Source organism: Cyprinodon variegatus, unplaced genomic scaffold (genome assembly GCF_000732505.1).
Source record: "Cyprinodon variegatus isolate N-32 unplaced genomic scaffold, C_variegatus-1.0 Scaffold771, whole genome shotgun sequence".
NCBI lineage: Eukaryota > Metazoa > Chordata > Actinopteri > Cyprinodontiformes > Cyprinodontidae > Cyprinodon > Cyprinodon variegatus.
In genome coordinates, this window is record NW_015151224.1 from 58,535 (window position 1) to 74,334 (window position 15,800).

Genomic DNA, 15,800 nt, shown 5'->3' on the forward strand with positions numbered 1-15,800 from the left:
AAACTGTGTGCATATCAGCGACTCTTACCCTGACTCTTTGAAGATCAGGTCCATTGTGAGTATCATATGTAGCCACCAATAGGTATTTTGTCGGAATTTTTTGTATTTTGTGCGCATATCATATATATTTTATTGCCAGATATTAGTATTTCTTGAAGTCAAATTTTAATCAAAATGCTTATAAAGATAGCTTCTTTAAAATATTTCCACAGAATGAACCATAGGGAATGGTTTATGACCACAACTGCTGGTTTTATCTGGTCTTCTTCAAAAACTCTCTCCTGTTTTATTACAACAGTGAATGCACCCCATAGTATCATTTGTTGGGGTAAACCCATCAGCCCTAGTTTAGACCAGGTGATGTAAATATTTTCTCAAGCATGTGTCATGATGATTTTGATATGTTGGGTTCTTGGACTCTGAGCCCATTTGGTAATAGCAGTCTGGATCTATATATAACCACCTAAATGGAAAAGGGAAGTTAGAAAGTTGAGTCATCTGTCTGCCTCAAGTTTTGTCCATCTCTCTGTCCTTCTGCTGGACTCATAACAACATGATGCTGCTGCTCCTTCACAGCCTCGCCTCGGTCTGCATTCGCTCAGGTGAGTCCTTACCCAAAGAACATCATAATTAGGGTCAAGGGCCTTTGATGGCTCTTTAGGTAAATGGTATTAATAGGATTTATTTTTATTAAATATGTGCAAATGCCATTATTAACTGAAACAGTAAACTTTTGTCTTTTTATTCATAAAAAGGCTGAAATATGAGAAAGGATTCCCTGCTTTCATGTAATGCACTTTTTAAAAAAAACAAGATTAAACAATTGATGAGGACACACAGAGTGACTAGAGCCTTAATATGATAGCTGTGGTTCAGAGGAAGCCTTCAGGAAGTGATTTTGATGAAAACTTTTTCAGTTTTTGAATATTTTCCTATTTAAAGATTACAATATGATACATTTCTCTTTATTTGTCTTTTTTTGGGTCCTGCCATAGCTAAGCAAGGGAGCCTAAAATCCCATGTCCCATGCATTGTTTGGGGGAAATTTTTATTCTACACTTCTGAACCTCACTCTTTATTTCTATATAAACTTTATGCTTCTTCTATCCTGATAAATGCAACCAGAACCATTGGCTGCACCCCAATAATTTAGCATCATCCAGCTTGATCTTGAGGTGGCTGCTATTATTTTTTATTGGCATTTCGAATTATCACCAATGGTGGAAGAAGTACTCAACTGTAGTACTTAATTAAAAGTATTGATACTCGTAGTCAAAACTACAAGTAAAGGTTATTTAGTCAATAATCTACTCATGTTAAAGTATTGAAGTACTTAATTTTCAAAATACTTAAGTATTCAAAAGTCCATACATTTAAAAGTACTTAAGTGTTCAAAAAAGTATACAGTATTCTGTATAATTTTCAGAGTAATTTAAAGAACCTTGTAACTTTCAGAAACCACCTGAAATATTGCTGGTACAAATTCACCTGTAAAGAACTTCAGCATAAAAATGCCAAAAATAAAACAAGAATAGATATTTTTAGAAATATTAGTATGAAATGCAGGCCAAAAAAAAAAAAGAAAAAAATACAAAAGTAGCTTGGCAAACACCTCAAGAATAATTAGATACCTTTCCTGACTCAAATACTTAAGATTGTACTTAATTCCTTGACTCAAACTAGATGCTAAAGATGATGAATCGTGAGGTAAGTACTATAATTGTGTTGGACACATTATCTTCTAAAGAAACAAGATTATTTTAACACAATCATCAGGTACTCAAAACTATAAAGTCTAGTTTTGAAAATACTAACAGTACCAGTTGTAAAGCAATGCAAGGCTGAGAAAGAGATACATTTCAGAGAAGTAAAGTTAGCAGCCCAAATAGACCCACTAAAGTAGAAGAAATCCGATAGAAATGGATTAATATGAGGCAGATAGATTGGAAAATTTAGAGGAAAGAGGAAGATAATTAATTGAAATTTAAATGTCTAAATTATATTTTTTTGGTAAATAGAATGAACAGATAAAAAATGATGAAAGGGATTAAAAGTTGCATCTCAGACAATCTTAAAATTTAAAAAAAGATGTTTTTTTTAACTAAACAACACCTCACTAATGATACCTCAAGTCAAAACAAATTCTACATTTGATTAATCACCTGCAAAAACTGCATTTTATGAGGACAATATATTTGAGATCTAATGTTTGGTCTTTGTACATCATGGACCATCAATTGACCTCTTATTTATATTTCTTTCTTTCTTTCTTACTTTCCCTCTCCCTCTCCTTCCTCTCTCTCTTTCTTTTTTTGCTTCTTTCCTTCCCTCAATGGTAAGGACTTTCAAAATAAGGGAAACAATACTCTACAAAATAAAAACCTCCCTTTCCAATACAAATTATGTAGATATTAGACTTATTAGGGATATAGTGTGGTTTAAGAACTGGACGTGTTCCGTTTTACCTGTGGATCTGTAGATACTGTATCCTTGAGACAAAAAAATGCAAGACTTTTAAAATAAGACAGACAATTAACTACAAAATAAAAGCCTTTATTATATTTAAGAAGGCTCATCATATAAGTGTAGTTAAATTTGGAAAATAGAGTATAATGGCCTTTTCATAATACAACCGACAGAAAATTTAATTTATTCTCCATGGCCGCTGTATATATATTTAGTCCATAATATGGATACAGTTTGTTTCAAGAACTGAAGTCAATGTTTGTGCAATTACTCGTATTGGCATATTGTGTTAACATGGCAACTAGGGTTGCCACCCACTAGAGCCCAAAAGTACCATAGCAAATAATATAGCATCAAAACAGAATAATTACTTTTTAAATTTGTACATTTCCAGTCACGTCTTTTGTACTTTCAACAAGAAATAATTACAGAAATAAAGGACTTTTTAACAATTTTGTTCAGTGTGACTTTGAGGGATTTCAGTTCAGTTTCACTTTGCCTTGTCCTTCACCAAACTGACTTTGCACTATTTTCATTAGGATGATACGTATTTATTGTGCTACAAATTAAAGTGAGAGATGTTATCCGATGTTAAAAATGACGACAATTTCCTTAATTTTTTACATATATTTACCTTCACAAGGCTTATTGGTATAAAAATTGAAAAAAAAAAATGTTATCTTATTAACATCTGCTGTTAAACACAATGGATTTCTTCTGCTTCCAATGTAGTATAGTAAAGGAAAAGGTTTCTGTTAACTCACCCAAAAAGGTCACAAAACAAACTTTTGTGGGTTTTTTTATTAAACAGAGCACAATCATTGAGAACCTAAGATGGTCAAGTACTCTAAGAATCCAAATGTAGCATTCTAAAGCACAGAAAATTGTAATTCATCTTAACATTCTGCTCATATATCTTTCTGTTTCTGTATCAGTATCAGCAGTTGCCACAGAGACAGTGCTGGGTGTGGCTGGACAGGTGGTGGAGCTGCCATGTCGTTTGGAGGAGGCGAGGCAGAGGGGAGTGGAGGTGTGCTGGGGAAGGGGAAAGCCATCGTTGTTTACCTGCCACAATACCATAATAAACTTCGCAGGAGATCAGGTGAAGTTCCAACAATCCCACAGGTAGGTCCCCAAACTACAGTCTCTAGTTCATGTCCTCAAATTAACAGAATGAATAATGGTGTTTTAAAAACATCTCTAGTTTTTTACAAACATATCTATAGCTGAAGCTTGATCAAATTTAAGCATCAACCTCTCTTTGAGTTAATTCCAGAGTCTTGGCTGGAACATGATCTTGTATTTTTTAAAGATGGCCACTAGTGAAGGCAAATACCCTAGAAGAGAAAGACTCAGTCAACCAAAAAAAAACATATAGGCCCAAAAATATGGGCATCAATTCTAATCATACTGTGTATCTGGACAACACAGGGTCCTCCACATCATGAATCTGCTCCTTCTCTCCTCTGCAGGTTCTCAGTGTCCTCTTCCACCTCAGCCCTTTCCATTTCTAAGGCTCAGCTCTCAGATACTGGTTTCTATCACTGCAGGGTTCAGTTGCCTGGACTCTTCAACGACCAAACATCTATCGTCCACCTCATGATCATCAACCGTATGCTCATGCGTCTAAATGTTCCCTGTTGATTTTTTTTATACTAACGTGCTGCTGACTTCTCCTTCTGCTTCCCTGCAGCTCATTCTGTGACCTCCAAACATCTGGGTCCTTATGAAGTGAAGAAGTTCAACAAATCACATGCAGTAACAAGTGAGTACAAACCTGAATGTCTGTTGGCAAAAAATACGCTTATAGCAAGTGAAATAAGTGATTTTATGAGGTGAAAGAGAACAGACAGTGAGATCAAAAGTTTTCTCAGCTGCTGATCTCTCTTTATTTTAGAGCTTCCTCCTTGTCATCGGTTGATCTAGCTGGCAATTGACCAGACAAAAAAAAAAAAAGGAATAAAGCTGAAGCTGTTTCAGTCAGAATGAAACTGTCTTCTCAAAATCTTTTTTTTTATTATTTGTTTTATTTATTTCTTCACAAATATGAATTTTACAACAGGTTTTATCACAGAGGAAGGAGGAAGTGATGTCGCAGGAATTGTCGGCACAGAGCCAATGGTAGCTAAGGTTAAGGTAGGTCAACAGGTCGGTTAGCCCAGCACTGAAAAAAAGAATCATCATCTACCTGTACACCAGGAATATGTTTTCTGATACAGCCTATTTTTCTCATTTTTTTCGTATTTATATTATTTGTGTTATTTAATAATCTGCTGCTTGTTTTATACCCTACTTTTTTCCAAAAGGCTTCTATACAGGAGGAACCTGAGTACCCTCTGCAGACTTTTGTTGGAAGCACTTTGAGGCTGGCCTTCATCATCTTCATCCCTCTTGTGCTGCTGGCTGCTGCTTACAGTGAGTTCAAATAAAAATAAAAAAACTTACAAAAAAATGTTTTGCTGGGTTAGATAAAACTACAACTTCTCTGTCGGTTATAGGAGTTCGGAGAGCCAATCAGAGAGAAGAGAAAGAAAGAAGGTCAGGCCATTCAGAGGAGGAGAGCAGCTCTGTTTGAACACGAAGAAAAATAAACATCAAAGATCACAATGATCCCTGATACTCATTGGAGTGTCATATAACCATTTTTTTCTCTTTACTCTACCACAAAAATGTCACCTGTCGCGGAGTATACAAAATTAAAAGACTGCCAGATTATTATGTTTTCATCCTAATTTTTGAAGTTATTTTATAACAGGTTTCAGACATATTTCAAGGTTCTAGGCGAGGTTTTCAGTTTCAGTCCTCTACCCAACTTTTGTTTTGTTATTTCAAAACCATCTAATTCAAAAAAAAAAAAAAAAACACTCCTACACTGGAAAAAATCTAAATAAGTCATTTTTTCTTAAAATAAGTGCATTTTTTTCTTGAATTGAGGAACTAAGTGAGACACTTTGCCAATGGAACAAGACAATTTACACTTAAAATAAAAAAAAGAATATTGAATAGTTCTATTTCAAGTATATATTATATAATAAACTTATTTTAAGAGTAGAGATTCTCATTCCATTGGCAAACTATCTCATTTACCTACTCAAATTAGGGGAAAATACACTTAATTTAAGACATTTTTACTTATTTCTAAATCGTTTTTGCAGTTTAAACTTGAGGTATGCATCAGTGTTGGGTCAACAAACAAGAGAAAATATGCACTTTAAAAATACAATCTGAAGAAATTCATTGATTTGTTCACATTTCTTCGAAATTTCAACAAATTTGAAACTCAGGATGTTGATTCCTTAAAATTCTGTTGGAGATCTTGTGAGGTCATACTGCACCACAAGGTGGCACCCTTTCCCTTTCAATGCCAAGTCTACAAAGACCATGAGTTATTGCATTTAGGTAAGGAAATGTTTACAGATGGAGTGTTTTTGTTTATGTATGATTCGCCATGGAAAACTGGCCTCATAAAATTGATGTGAGAACTAATCTGATCAACAATTGCAAACCACTGGACCCAGGTTGATATCAGGTGTAGTTCCACAAGTTCTTTTGTGTTTGTTGAAAGTGTGAATATTCAAAATTTGCAACAACAAAAAAAAAATCAAAGCATATTTCAGTTTACTTTTTTGTATGATGTACTTTATATGTATTCATTGGGAGCAAAATGTATTGTTATGTAAAGCATTTTTGGTGATTAATGCTCATCGTATATAAAATGAATCAACTCTTTGAACTCTTTGTTGTACAGTAATGAAATCTGCAGTTTCAGAAGTATTTAACCCCTTCAAGTCAAGTATCTTTATTATAGAGCAGCCTGCAGGAATCTTATTCCCCTCCTAATGGCTTAAGGTTTTCAATTCATGATTATCCTTTGACAAATCCCACCCGAGCTTTTCAACACAGTTCAAATCAAGAACCATCAAAACAAGGGTGGAGCTTTCTATGGGGTTCATCGCATTGTTGGTAAAAAAAATGGCCATATTCTAGTCCCTTCCTCCACAATAAGTCTTTTTATCCATCCATTTTCTGTCACGCTTATCCCAAGCAGGGTCCCTGGTGCCTATCTCCAGCAGTCAATGGGCGAGAGGCGGGGTCCACCCTGGACTGGTCACCAGTTCATCGCAGGGCAACACAGAGACAAACATCCATTCACACACAGTTACACCTAAGGACAAGGACAGAGAAACCAATTAACCCAACAGTCATGTTTTTGGACTGTGGGAGGAAGTCGGAGTACCTAGAGAGAACCCACACATGCTCAGGGAGAACATGCAAACTCCATGCAGAAAGAGCAGGAATCTCATTGAAATAGTATTGATGTAAAGTTAGTCAGCTTATGGATTTAAACTACTTTGGTGTGATTGCTATATTGCAAACAACTTAACAATTTAGAATTTTGACAAAAAAAATAAAATTGGCTGCAAGATTTGTATACTTTCAGCCTCAACCATTTCACAGCTATATCAGTGGGTTACTGTTTGAGATTTGGATGTATTTTTGCTGATGCTAGGACAACTTGTTATCCATTATGTGTAGGTGTACGGTTTTGCTTCCCATGATGATTGGTGGCTAATGGCAAAGACACATGGCAGAGATGAAAAGGTTTAAAAAAATTTGGGTAAGAGCACACAACTGGTCACAAACCTTGACAATTTGGGCCAAGTCTAACACTTCATCTATGACTATGCCTAATGTCAAATGGATATTCACCCCAGAAGTCTGTTTCTGCCAGGTGTTTAACCTGGGACCTTTTAAGTGTGATTCAAACGTGATGACCACCACACTACAGATCACCCTTCTACTTAAAGACGGATACAGGAAGCAGCATGGCTAAGGTTTGATGAAACATTAAGAGAAGAAATTCCGTACAATTCTTGTACAAAAAATATGATCTTGCTAAATGTTGTCATGTAAACGTGCAAAGCTAATACTTGAGTATATAAAATATTTATGATATCAGTTTATGAAAAACAAACATAACAAGAGGGATATTACATGAAATACAACAGATTAAGGATTAAACTATGGTTACTTTTAGTTACAACTAGTCTAGTGATTCCACCATTTTTAGGCATTTTACCAGAACCATGTCGAGCAGCTGAATTTGAATGATGAAAAACACTTTACTGAAAATATCTTTAAATTAGGTGCTTTTTCTTGGTTGTATGTGTTTGGAACTTTTTCACTGTGTGGACATTGGGGCCAGAATAGGGATGGTTAAAATAATTTTTTTGGGTGGAATCTTAGCGATCATAAACCAAACAAGCCACACTGACTAACCACTTGCTCGATGGCTGGCAAAGATTCTCAGTCATCCAGGTCATAGTTATTAAAAAAAACAAAAAAAACAACCCACTGGACTTTGTTTCCCAAGTTTGAAGACGTTTTGCTTCCCATCCAAAAAGCTTTTTCAAACTTTTTCCTGGATGGGAAGCGAAATGAAATGTTTTTACTTTTTTGGAATCACTTGCTCAATGCCATTTAATTGTACTTTTTTCTTTTTATCAAACTCAGCTGCACATTACACTGGAACATAGTATGCCAATTAGAATTTGTAGAATATTGACTGTTGCTGTTGTAATCTAGCCCCTTACTTGTTGTTGAAAACAAATACATATTCCCCTTCTTGGACTATAAATGTTTTGTCACTTATCCCTTATCGTATTTTGCATATTTTCTCTGAAGTATCCATCCTTTAGTCTGTGGATAACTTTCCATGTCTTAGGAATGGCTGATTCAAGACAAAGAAATTGTTAATTATTGGTCAGATATACCATTTCCTCACATTGGGTGGATTAAACTTAATTGAAATACTAAATTGAGGCCTAAAACACCATACATCAAAATCAATTTTGGTTGCCACATTTTGTAGTTTTGCTTCTCCTGATAGCTGCTCTTCAGTTGTTTGTTAACTAATCAGAATTAGACATACTTTAATAATCCCAGAGGGAAATAACTACAAACAACTTACATTTTAAAAGTTTGCCAATGAGACTAATATTTACGGGAAAAATGTGGTTTTCAGCTTTATTTACCAGAAATATGTATTGTAGATTTAATGCAGCACTAGACCCCTGAAGTCCAGAGATGGTGAAATGATTCAGATAAATCATGAGAGGTACACACTTGGTAAGGGAGAGCAGAAACACAAGATAAGGACTCTAATACAGCCTGGAAAACTTCTAAATGTCTTTTCAGAATTTTCCAGTTTACAAATGGTTCCATAATTTTCAAAACAATCGTTTTTTTCCAAATTGTATTTCCTCTCAGATTCTCTTCCTATCTCCCTTCCTTGCTTCCTTGCTTCCTTCCTATTGTCATTTATTTCTTTTGTCCTCCCTTTCCTTCTCCCTTATGTCATTCTATCTGTCTCTTTTGTTTCCTTACCTCTTTTCCTGTTGTAATACCTTCCCTCCTTCTATCCTTGTCCTATCTGCTTTCTGTCCTTTCATTGTTCCTTGTGCCTCCTTTCTGTTGTTTTCTCCGATTCCCCAGTTTCTCCCTCCAGAAATTATTTCCTGCTCTCCTTCTTTGTTTCATTCCTTCTCTTTCCCATGTTTTCTTCCTTCCCTTTTCCCTTCTTTATTAGACTTAGACTTTTATTTTATTGAAATTTTGTTTCATCAATGCTTTGAAGCCTCTTCCCAGAAGACACAAGAGCATAACAAATTTTTTCCTGCAATTTAACCCTATAATGCCACATGTATCATATTTGTTTTGCGTCTGACACCTTTTGCATAATTTAATGGTAAAAACTTTGCTCAAAATCCTTTTGTACACAATCAGATACACCTGATAACAGAGGGCAGAAGACTACACAAAAAATAATCTTGACTTATCGCATAGTAATAAATTATTAATATCAAAAATGTATTTCTGTTTTTTCTTTTTACATATTTCGATAAAAGGCCAAATAAATACTTCAAACCAAAAAAAAGTAATTTTCTGTTTTGTTTTATTCTTGGATCGGGCTTTAAAGGGTTAATTCTCTTTATCAAATATAAGTTTTAAATGTCATTAAACTCATTATAAATGATAGAAATTCTCCTTTGACCTGGTAGAAACCAGACAGTTGTAAAACACCCACATCTTGCTGTGTTGTCATCTGTTTGCTAAAGAAATGGTTTACCAGTTCGTCAGGCAGCAAACAAGCACATGTTTTGCTAAATAACATAGCCTGGGGAAATGTCTACATACAAACTTTACCTTTTTAAAACACTATTTTGAAAAAAAAAAAACATGACGAAATGAAGAAATGCTGTATATTTTAATATTCATTCAACATTTCATTTTTCTAATCACCGTAGTTGTTTAAAGTTTATGGATCTGAGTCTATCTCCATAAAAAAGTAGTCACAAAAAGCTATTTTAATGCGTTAATAAAGTAGACATTTTGACAATTGCCATGCATGTTGCTTGTATCATGGGTATTCTTTTCTTTTGAGTCATTAAAGTCAAAACAACATGATTCACTGAAACTCAATGAAGAACCTCTGTCACCTTGCTTCCTTGTTTCACAAAGCACAATTCTTTTGTGATCTCTGTCAAACCAGTTTGTCCAGAATCTCACAGCTACCAAAGAGCAACTATGTGTCTACAGAGAAAGTTTCTTTTTTTTTCTTCTTCTCTTTTAAAGTAACAATTTGCAAAAAACAAATGACAACAAGGCTTTCTCATGTTTTGTCAGTTTATTAAAAAGTAAAGTACATTTTCTCAAAGACCTTTTTAAATAAAATAAAACTCAATCATATTCAAAATGCCTTGATAAAAAAAGTATTTACATAAACCTTTGTTGGAAAGAAAAAGTTTTGCAGTAAGAAGAGCATTTTATTCCACAGATTTAAGTATATAAGTAGTCATAAAAAAAAATCCTTCATCACTCATTTATCAAGCTGCTATGAGTCTTTTAAATAAAAAGAGTTACTGTATATTCTTCAGGTAAAATATTACATTTATATCATTCAGTGCATTAAACACTAAAATAAACATCTAATGAAGTGTAATATCCCACATTAACATGGCAAGTTAAATACAAAAAATTAAGCTGAGCAAGTATTTTCATCACAAATTATACATCACATTTTTTTTTCCTGCTGGTCAGTTCAAGCACATATAAAATGTTCAAACTTCATTTGTATCCTTCACATTAAGGATGATGAACAGTACATCTTGATCCTCTATAATATAACGCAATATTTTAAACTACAACATCTAAGTAACAGCAAACTAAATGTAAACTAAAGTACTAAGGTTTCCATCTTTTAGAGCTCATATTACAGGTATGTTTTCGTTGGGTTCGCCGCTGTGTCCTCATTCTCACTGGCACCTGATAAAGTTTCGTCCAGCTCAGCTTTTTTCAGCTGGGACTTTGTCGACGGCGTGTCGCTGTGTTCTGACTTTCTGGAATCTGGTCTGTTCATCTGAGACTTTGTGGATGGCGCCCAGGATTTCTCTGAATCCTCCCTCATGTCCTGCTCAGATTCAGCCTCATACGCCTGTCTTGTGTACAGTGGAGGCTTTGCGGACCCTGCTTCCATGATTTGGGGCTCAGGGGACATGGTTCTGATGGGCTGAGCCATTGCTGTCGGTACCCGTGTGTAATGGGAGCCCGGCTTGGTCGACCCGTTGGAGGATCGGACTACCACGTAGCGGACGGAGGGGCTCTTGTCTGTGTCGTGGGCTTTGACGGGGCAAGCTGATTTGATGAACAGACCACCTCCCAGGACCAGCAGGATGGCTGCCCCCCAGCCAATGTATAGACATGCTCCAAGCTCTCTCTTCTGAGCATCTATGGATGCGCTGTAGAACTTATTCACCACCGAGCCGGCCGCCCATGCAGTGGGGATCAAACACAGCAGCCCAGTGAGCACTAGCAACACCCCTGCTACTATAGCCACCTTTACCTTTGCACCATCACCATCTCCATCCAAGAACCTGGTGCATTTTCCACCAATGAAGGCCAAGATGAGGCCGACACCACCTGTAACCACAGCGAGGACCATGAGTGCTCTGGCAGCCTTGGTGTCGGAGCTGAGAGCCAGTTGGGACTCGTAGGGTTTACACTGCATCTGCCCTGTGCTTTGAACCACACAGGTCATCCAGATCCCCTCCCAGACAGTCTGCGAGGTTACAATGGAGCTGCCAACAAAGGCGGTCACCCTCCACATGGGCAGTACACAGCTGGTGAAGGCTCCTATCCAGCCCAGCAGGCACAGAGCACTGGCCAGGAGCTGAATCCCCATTGAGGCCATGATGGGAAGATTTTGGAAGCTGCTGGAAAAATCCTCACAGACCTTTCAGAAGCGTCTCTCGATCCCTGCAATGCTTGTTTTGCCTTCGTAGTCGTTTTCACTCTGATCAGTCTTCTCTGCTTCAGTTTTCAGTCTTTAACATCTGTTGCCTCTTTGACATGCCTGCATTTCTGAGCACAGTCTCTTATGGCGTGTTAAAAATGTCTGTGGAGAGAACTTGGTCTGCTGATGGTTTCGGTCCCTCTGCTATCCACTGATGTCCTTTTCTAAAGCTCCAGGTGTGTCTCAGTTCAGCCGTACTTCATTTGTTTACAGGATATTTCCATCTCTCACTATCCCTCCCCTTTTTTGTCCCTCGGTGGAAATGTTCACCTCCCCCTCTCAAATTGTCCCTTCTGTCTTTATTCCTCCACCTGAGAGAGCTCTTTCTCTTTTGTCACCTGAGTGGCTGTGCTACTGGTTTGGTGTACATGCGACACACCTATTCTACTGGGGACAGAGAGGGAGGGAGGATGTCAGGAGGGGTGACATCATCCATTTCCACTCTCATAACATTTAGGTAGTTTTGCAATAGCTATTAGTTTTAATTCTAAATAAAGACATTTTATTATGAAATTAAGAGGAATTTGGCATGGGAGCCACTTAAGGGTTACCTTTAATGTGGTAAGATGCTCTCAAAGCTTGATCCTTTACACGTAAACATTGTGATGCACATTGGAGGAGAAGCTTTTCTAATGTTTTGAGAAGCAGTGAGATGAAATGTTGGCTAGAATTACAAAACCAGTTTCACACAAGCAGCAACACTAAGGAGAAAAACCGGTTTAAAACATGCAAACACATTTCCACTCTTACATATCTACCCACACAGACAGGCAACATAAAACATTTAAATTCAAAATAAAATTACTTCTTTTCCTTTCATAATTAATGTTTTAATAGTGATAGCAAGTGTATTTGCTTCTTTTTAGATTAGGTTTTACTAAGTGTTGCCATAGTCAACATCTTTAGATTTTTTCCCATCCTATTTAATCTGACCTCTTTCAATTTTACCAACTTTAATTAGACTGTAGTGACAGAAACTGTGGTATATACAGAGAGAAATGTGGGGTGAGAATGGCACCCTGGTTGGGTTATTTGCACCAGATCTTCATATGTTATTCTAAGAAAAGCTGGAAGTGGTGACAAGGAAAAGATTAATTAGATGTAGTGGAAATAAACCTTAAATAAATTCCCACATGAGAATATGTCATGATCTTATAAAGCTAACTTTTGTTTCTATGTAGAAATTAAGATCCTTGAAAAAGTAGTTTCCACAAAATAGGAACTATGATATAAAAAACCTTTATTTCACACATGGGTAGAGGTTTAGTAACATGATTTCAAGCTGGTAAAAGGAGTGTTAAATACTTTATCCTTTGCTTATGAAGTATTTCTATTTTGTCCAAGTAATCCCCACATGCAAAGAAATAAAATCAGTTTTATTCTATACTTAAGTTAAATTAAAGTTGAATTTGAATGGTACAGGCAGTAAGTGTTAAAAACATGAAATACAGCAAGTAAAAAAAGCACAGATAGCCAAGAAAGCAGATGGAATCAGTCAAGATTTAGAAAGTGTTTCTGATCTGATGCATAAATAGATATGAGCTGGCTTAAAAGTAACAGATGGAACAAGTTTGTTTGCCAGACTCTAGTGCTGAAAAACGCATGTTAGGAGGAAACTAAAACTCTTGGAATGGCCTTTTTAAACACTGGATCTGTATCTAAAATCTTTTTTTTTCAAAGAACCGAATATATGAATGCCTCGTTTGACAAGTTTGTGTAAGATTGCTTCAAAATCAAAGCTGAGAAACTTGTTTAGCTAAGGGTGTAAGACGTCATTTCTAGAAAGAAAAAAAAAAAAACTTATCAAAGTAACAAAATTCCAGTTTAAAGTCAGGGGTTTTCTGAGCTCTGGTAAAACCTGTTTCATGTGTCACCTGTTGCTGACGTTTATGGACAATAAGCCAAGGAGGATACTAAAGAATTATAGAAGGATATGCAGGTGAAGGTAGATGATTTCCAACGATAAGAATATTTAAATATTTTCAAAAACTGTCAATTGGCAATGTTAAAATTCTAAAGAAGAATATGAAGTGATGACTCTTTTGATACCAAAAACATTCAGGAAGGCCTCAATGTACAAATAATTAGGCAGGTGAATAATTACCAGTCATTGCTAGGCTAGCCTTATAAAGTAGCCTGTTACAATAGGTTAAAGAGCCTCAAAATGGCCACAATAGTCAACATTACATTTAAAGATGAGCCAACAAGGCCTTTAATATTTTGACTCCATTGTTTCAAATGTGTTTGCTACCAAGGCAGACAACATTGCATTTACAATATGGCAAATTGATTAAACCTTCTATTCATAGTCTCTATGCATTATCTGTTTTTACTCCCAGAGAGTTCCAAGTGGCAGATCTGCAGCAAAAGTGCATATTTTGGCCAACCCTTGCAACAGAGGAAGTCTGAGTACTCAGAGAGAACACATGCATTACTCAGAGGAGATCAGGCTAATGGGAGCCTTTTCAACACTGAGCCTTCTTGCTGCAAGACAGCAGCGCTTACACCTGTATAAGTGGCTCTGTTGAAATTCATGGGCTGCGTCCTCCAAAGGCCAGATTTGAAGGTCATAGCGTGGCGCCGAGGTTTGGTTGGATTCCAAGACTCTTCGATATGCATCCTACAAATGTGTCCTTCCTTTTGCCTGATTTGAAGGATGGGTCCGATGTCTCCTCTCCATCCTTGGTTATCTCAGGATTCATTGCGAGACCAAGCAAGCGATCTGCTCCGTGATCGGAGGAAATGGTACTTGGTTCAGAACAGTGGTGAATATTGGAAGTTCAGTTTAATATAATACAAGTATGAATGGTTTCGTGAATAGATAATTCTGAAATGAATGAAAATAGCTGTTTCAATGGTTATTGAGTCAGATATATGGCGGGTAATGTTTGGTTTATCTAAAGTGTTTTATCTTTTACTGTCTAAATGGGTGTAGCTGTAATTTAAGGACAGATTCTAATGAATCTGCAGAGTGGGGATTATAAATCTGATAGGATTAAAAAATTTTTTATTGCTATTTTGCGCAATTTGCTCAACTAAGTGTTTTCTGTTGCTATTTTGCAGATTTATTTTTTTTATATATATTGTTTAGATTGACTTATATATTTTCAACCCTTTCGTAGAACAGAATAGAATAGAAAATGTCTTTATTTTTCCCACAATGGGGAAATTTACAGCAGCAAAAAGATTATTGAAAAAAATTGTCACACAAATGTGTACCTTAGAAAAATGTATAACAATAACATAATAGTGAAGAGTTAAAATATAAAATATAAAATTCTGTGCTGTAAAGTGTTTTAACAATGTAAAACTGTGAGAACCTGGAGAATAAATAACCAATATGCAGCTATCGACATTTTTACAGTAATGGATATTTGAAAATAGCAGCAACATCAGAGATGTGCAGAATGACAGCAGCATGTTATTTAACTGACTAAGGTTTATATCATTACATTTGCTTTCATTTTTTCCTGCTCCTGGTGGTTGGCACCGTTATTCCACTCATGACTGTAGTCTTTGTTAACTTTAAAATAAAAAAAAAATAAAAAAAGAAACAGTTTTGAAAAGTTTTCATTCTTTTCCTGCTTTGTGTGTAAACCGTCACGGTTGCTAAGCGACACAGCATTCCACATTACAGCGTTGTGAATTCCTACCTGTTTGAATTCACACCCAAAACTCTTCCGGTCTCCTTATTTTCAAGGACTTCGAAGGATCCAGTCCAGGTAGACCGCGCCCGTGGAAGACACAGGCTATGTGTAGTCCATCAGCCTCTGCCTCTAGGATTTACCCTGACATTTCAGAGGGGTCTGATTAGACCACTTGAGGTAGATTTCAAAAATGCAGTTTTTAATTGACAGTGATTTTGACCATTTTAGTAAACAAGGAGACGTCTTCAATACCACAAAAGGTTTTAAGCTGTAACTGATGTTAAATAGAAGAACAGCCTGCATTTAAACTTTTGATGGTTTCTGTTTCTTGTGAT

At 36.2% G+C, this 15,800-nt stretch overlaps 2 protein-coding genes across 2 annotated transcripts; one reads left to right on the forward strand and one right to left on the reverse strand.

Annotated features, from left to right (window-relative positions):
- Positions 1-541: 541 nt before the first annotated feature.
- On the forward strand, positions 542-5,312 carry LOC107098365. Its single transcript, XM_015396003.1, has 7 exons — positions 542-602; positions 3,402-3,591; positions 3,939-4,078; positions 4,160-4,231; positions 4,529-4,602; positions 4,773-4,881; positions 4,965-5,312. The coding sequence occupies exons 1-7, from the start codon at positions 554-556 to the stop codon at positions 5,039-5,041; spliced, it is 711 nt and encodes a 236-aa protein (XP_015251489.1). The 5' UTR covers positions 542-553; the 3' UTR covers positions 5,042-5,312.
- A 4,887-nt stretch (positions 5,313-10,199) lies between these two features.
- LOC107098348 (claudin-4-like) lies at positions 10,200-12,154 on the reverse strand. The gene has a single exon (XM_015395986.1). The coding sequence runs from the start codon at positions 11,714-11,716 to the stop codon at positions 10,739-10,741; it is 978 nt and encodes a 325-aa protein (XP_015251472.1). The 5' UTR covers positions 11,717-12,154; the 3' UTR covers positions 10,200-10,738.
- Between the last annotated feature and the right edge of the window lie 3,646 nt (positions 12,155-15,800).

Bases quoted from the DNA above. Each gene is read 5' to 3' on its own strand.
- LOC107098365 (XM_015396003.1), top strand. From the start codon at position 554: ATGATGCTGCTGCTCCTTCACAGCCTCGCCTCGGTCTGCATTCGCTCA. The intron at 603-3,401 runs GTGAGTCCTTAC...TTTCTGTATCAG, and splicing joins CTCGGTCTGCATTCGCTCAG to TATCAGCAGTTGCCACAGAG. The intron at 3,592-3,938 runs GTAGGTCCCCAA...TCTCCTCTGCAG, and splicing joins AAGTTCCAACAATCCCACAG to GTTCTCAGTGTCCTCTTCCA.
- LOC107098348 (XM_015395986.1), bottom strand. From the start codon at position 11,716: ATGGCCTCAATGGGGATTCAGCTCCTGGCCAGTGCTCTGTGCCTGCTG.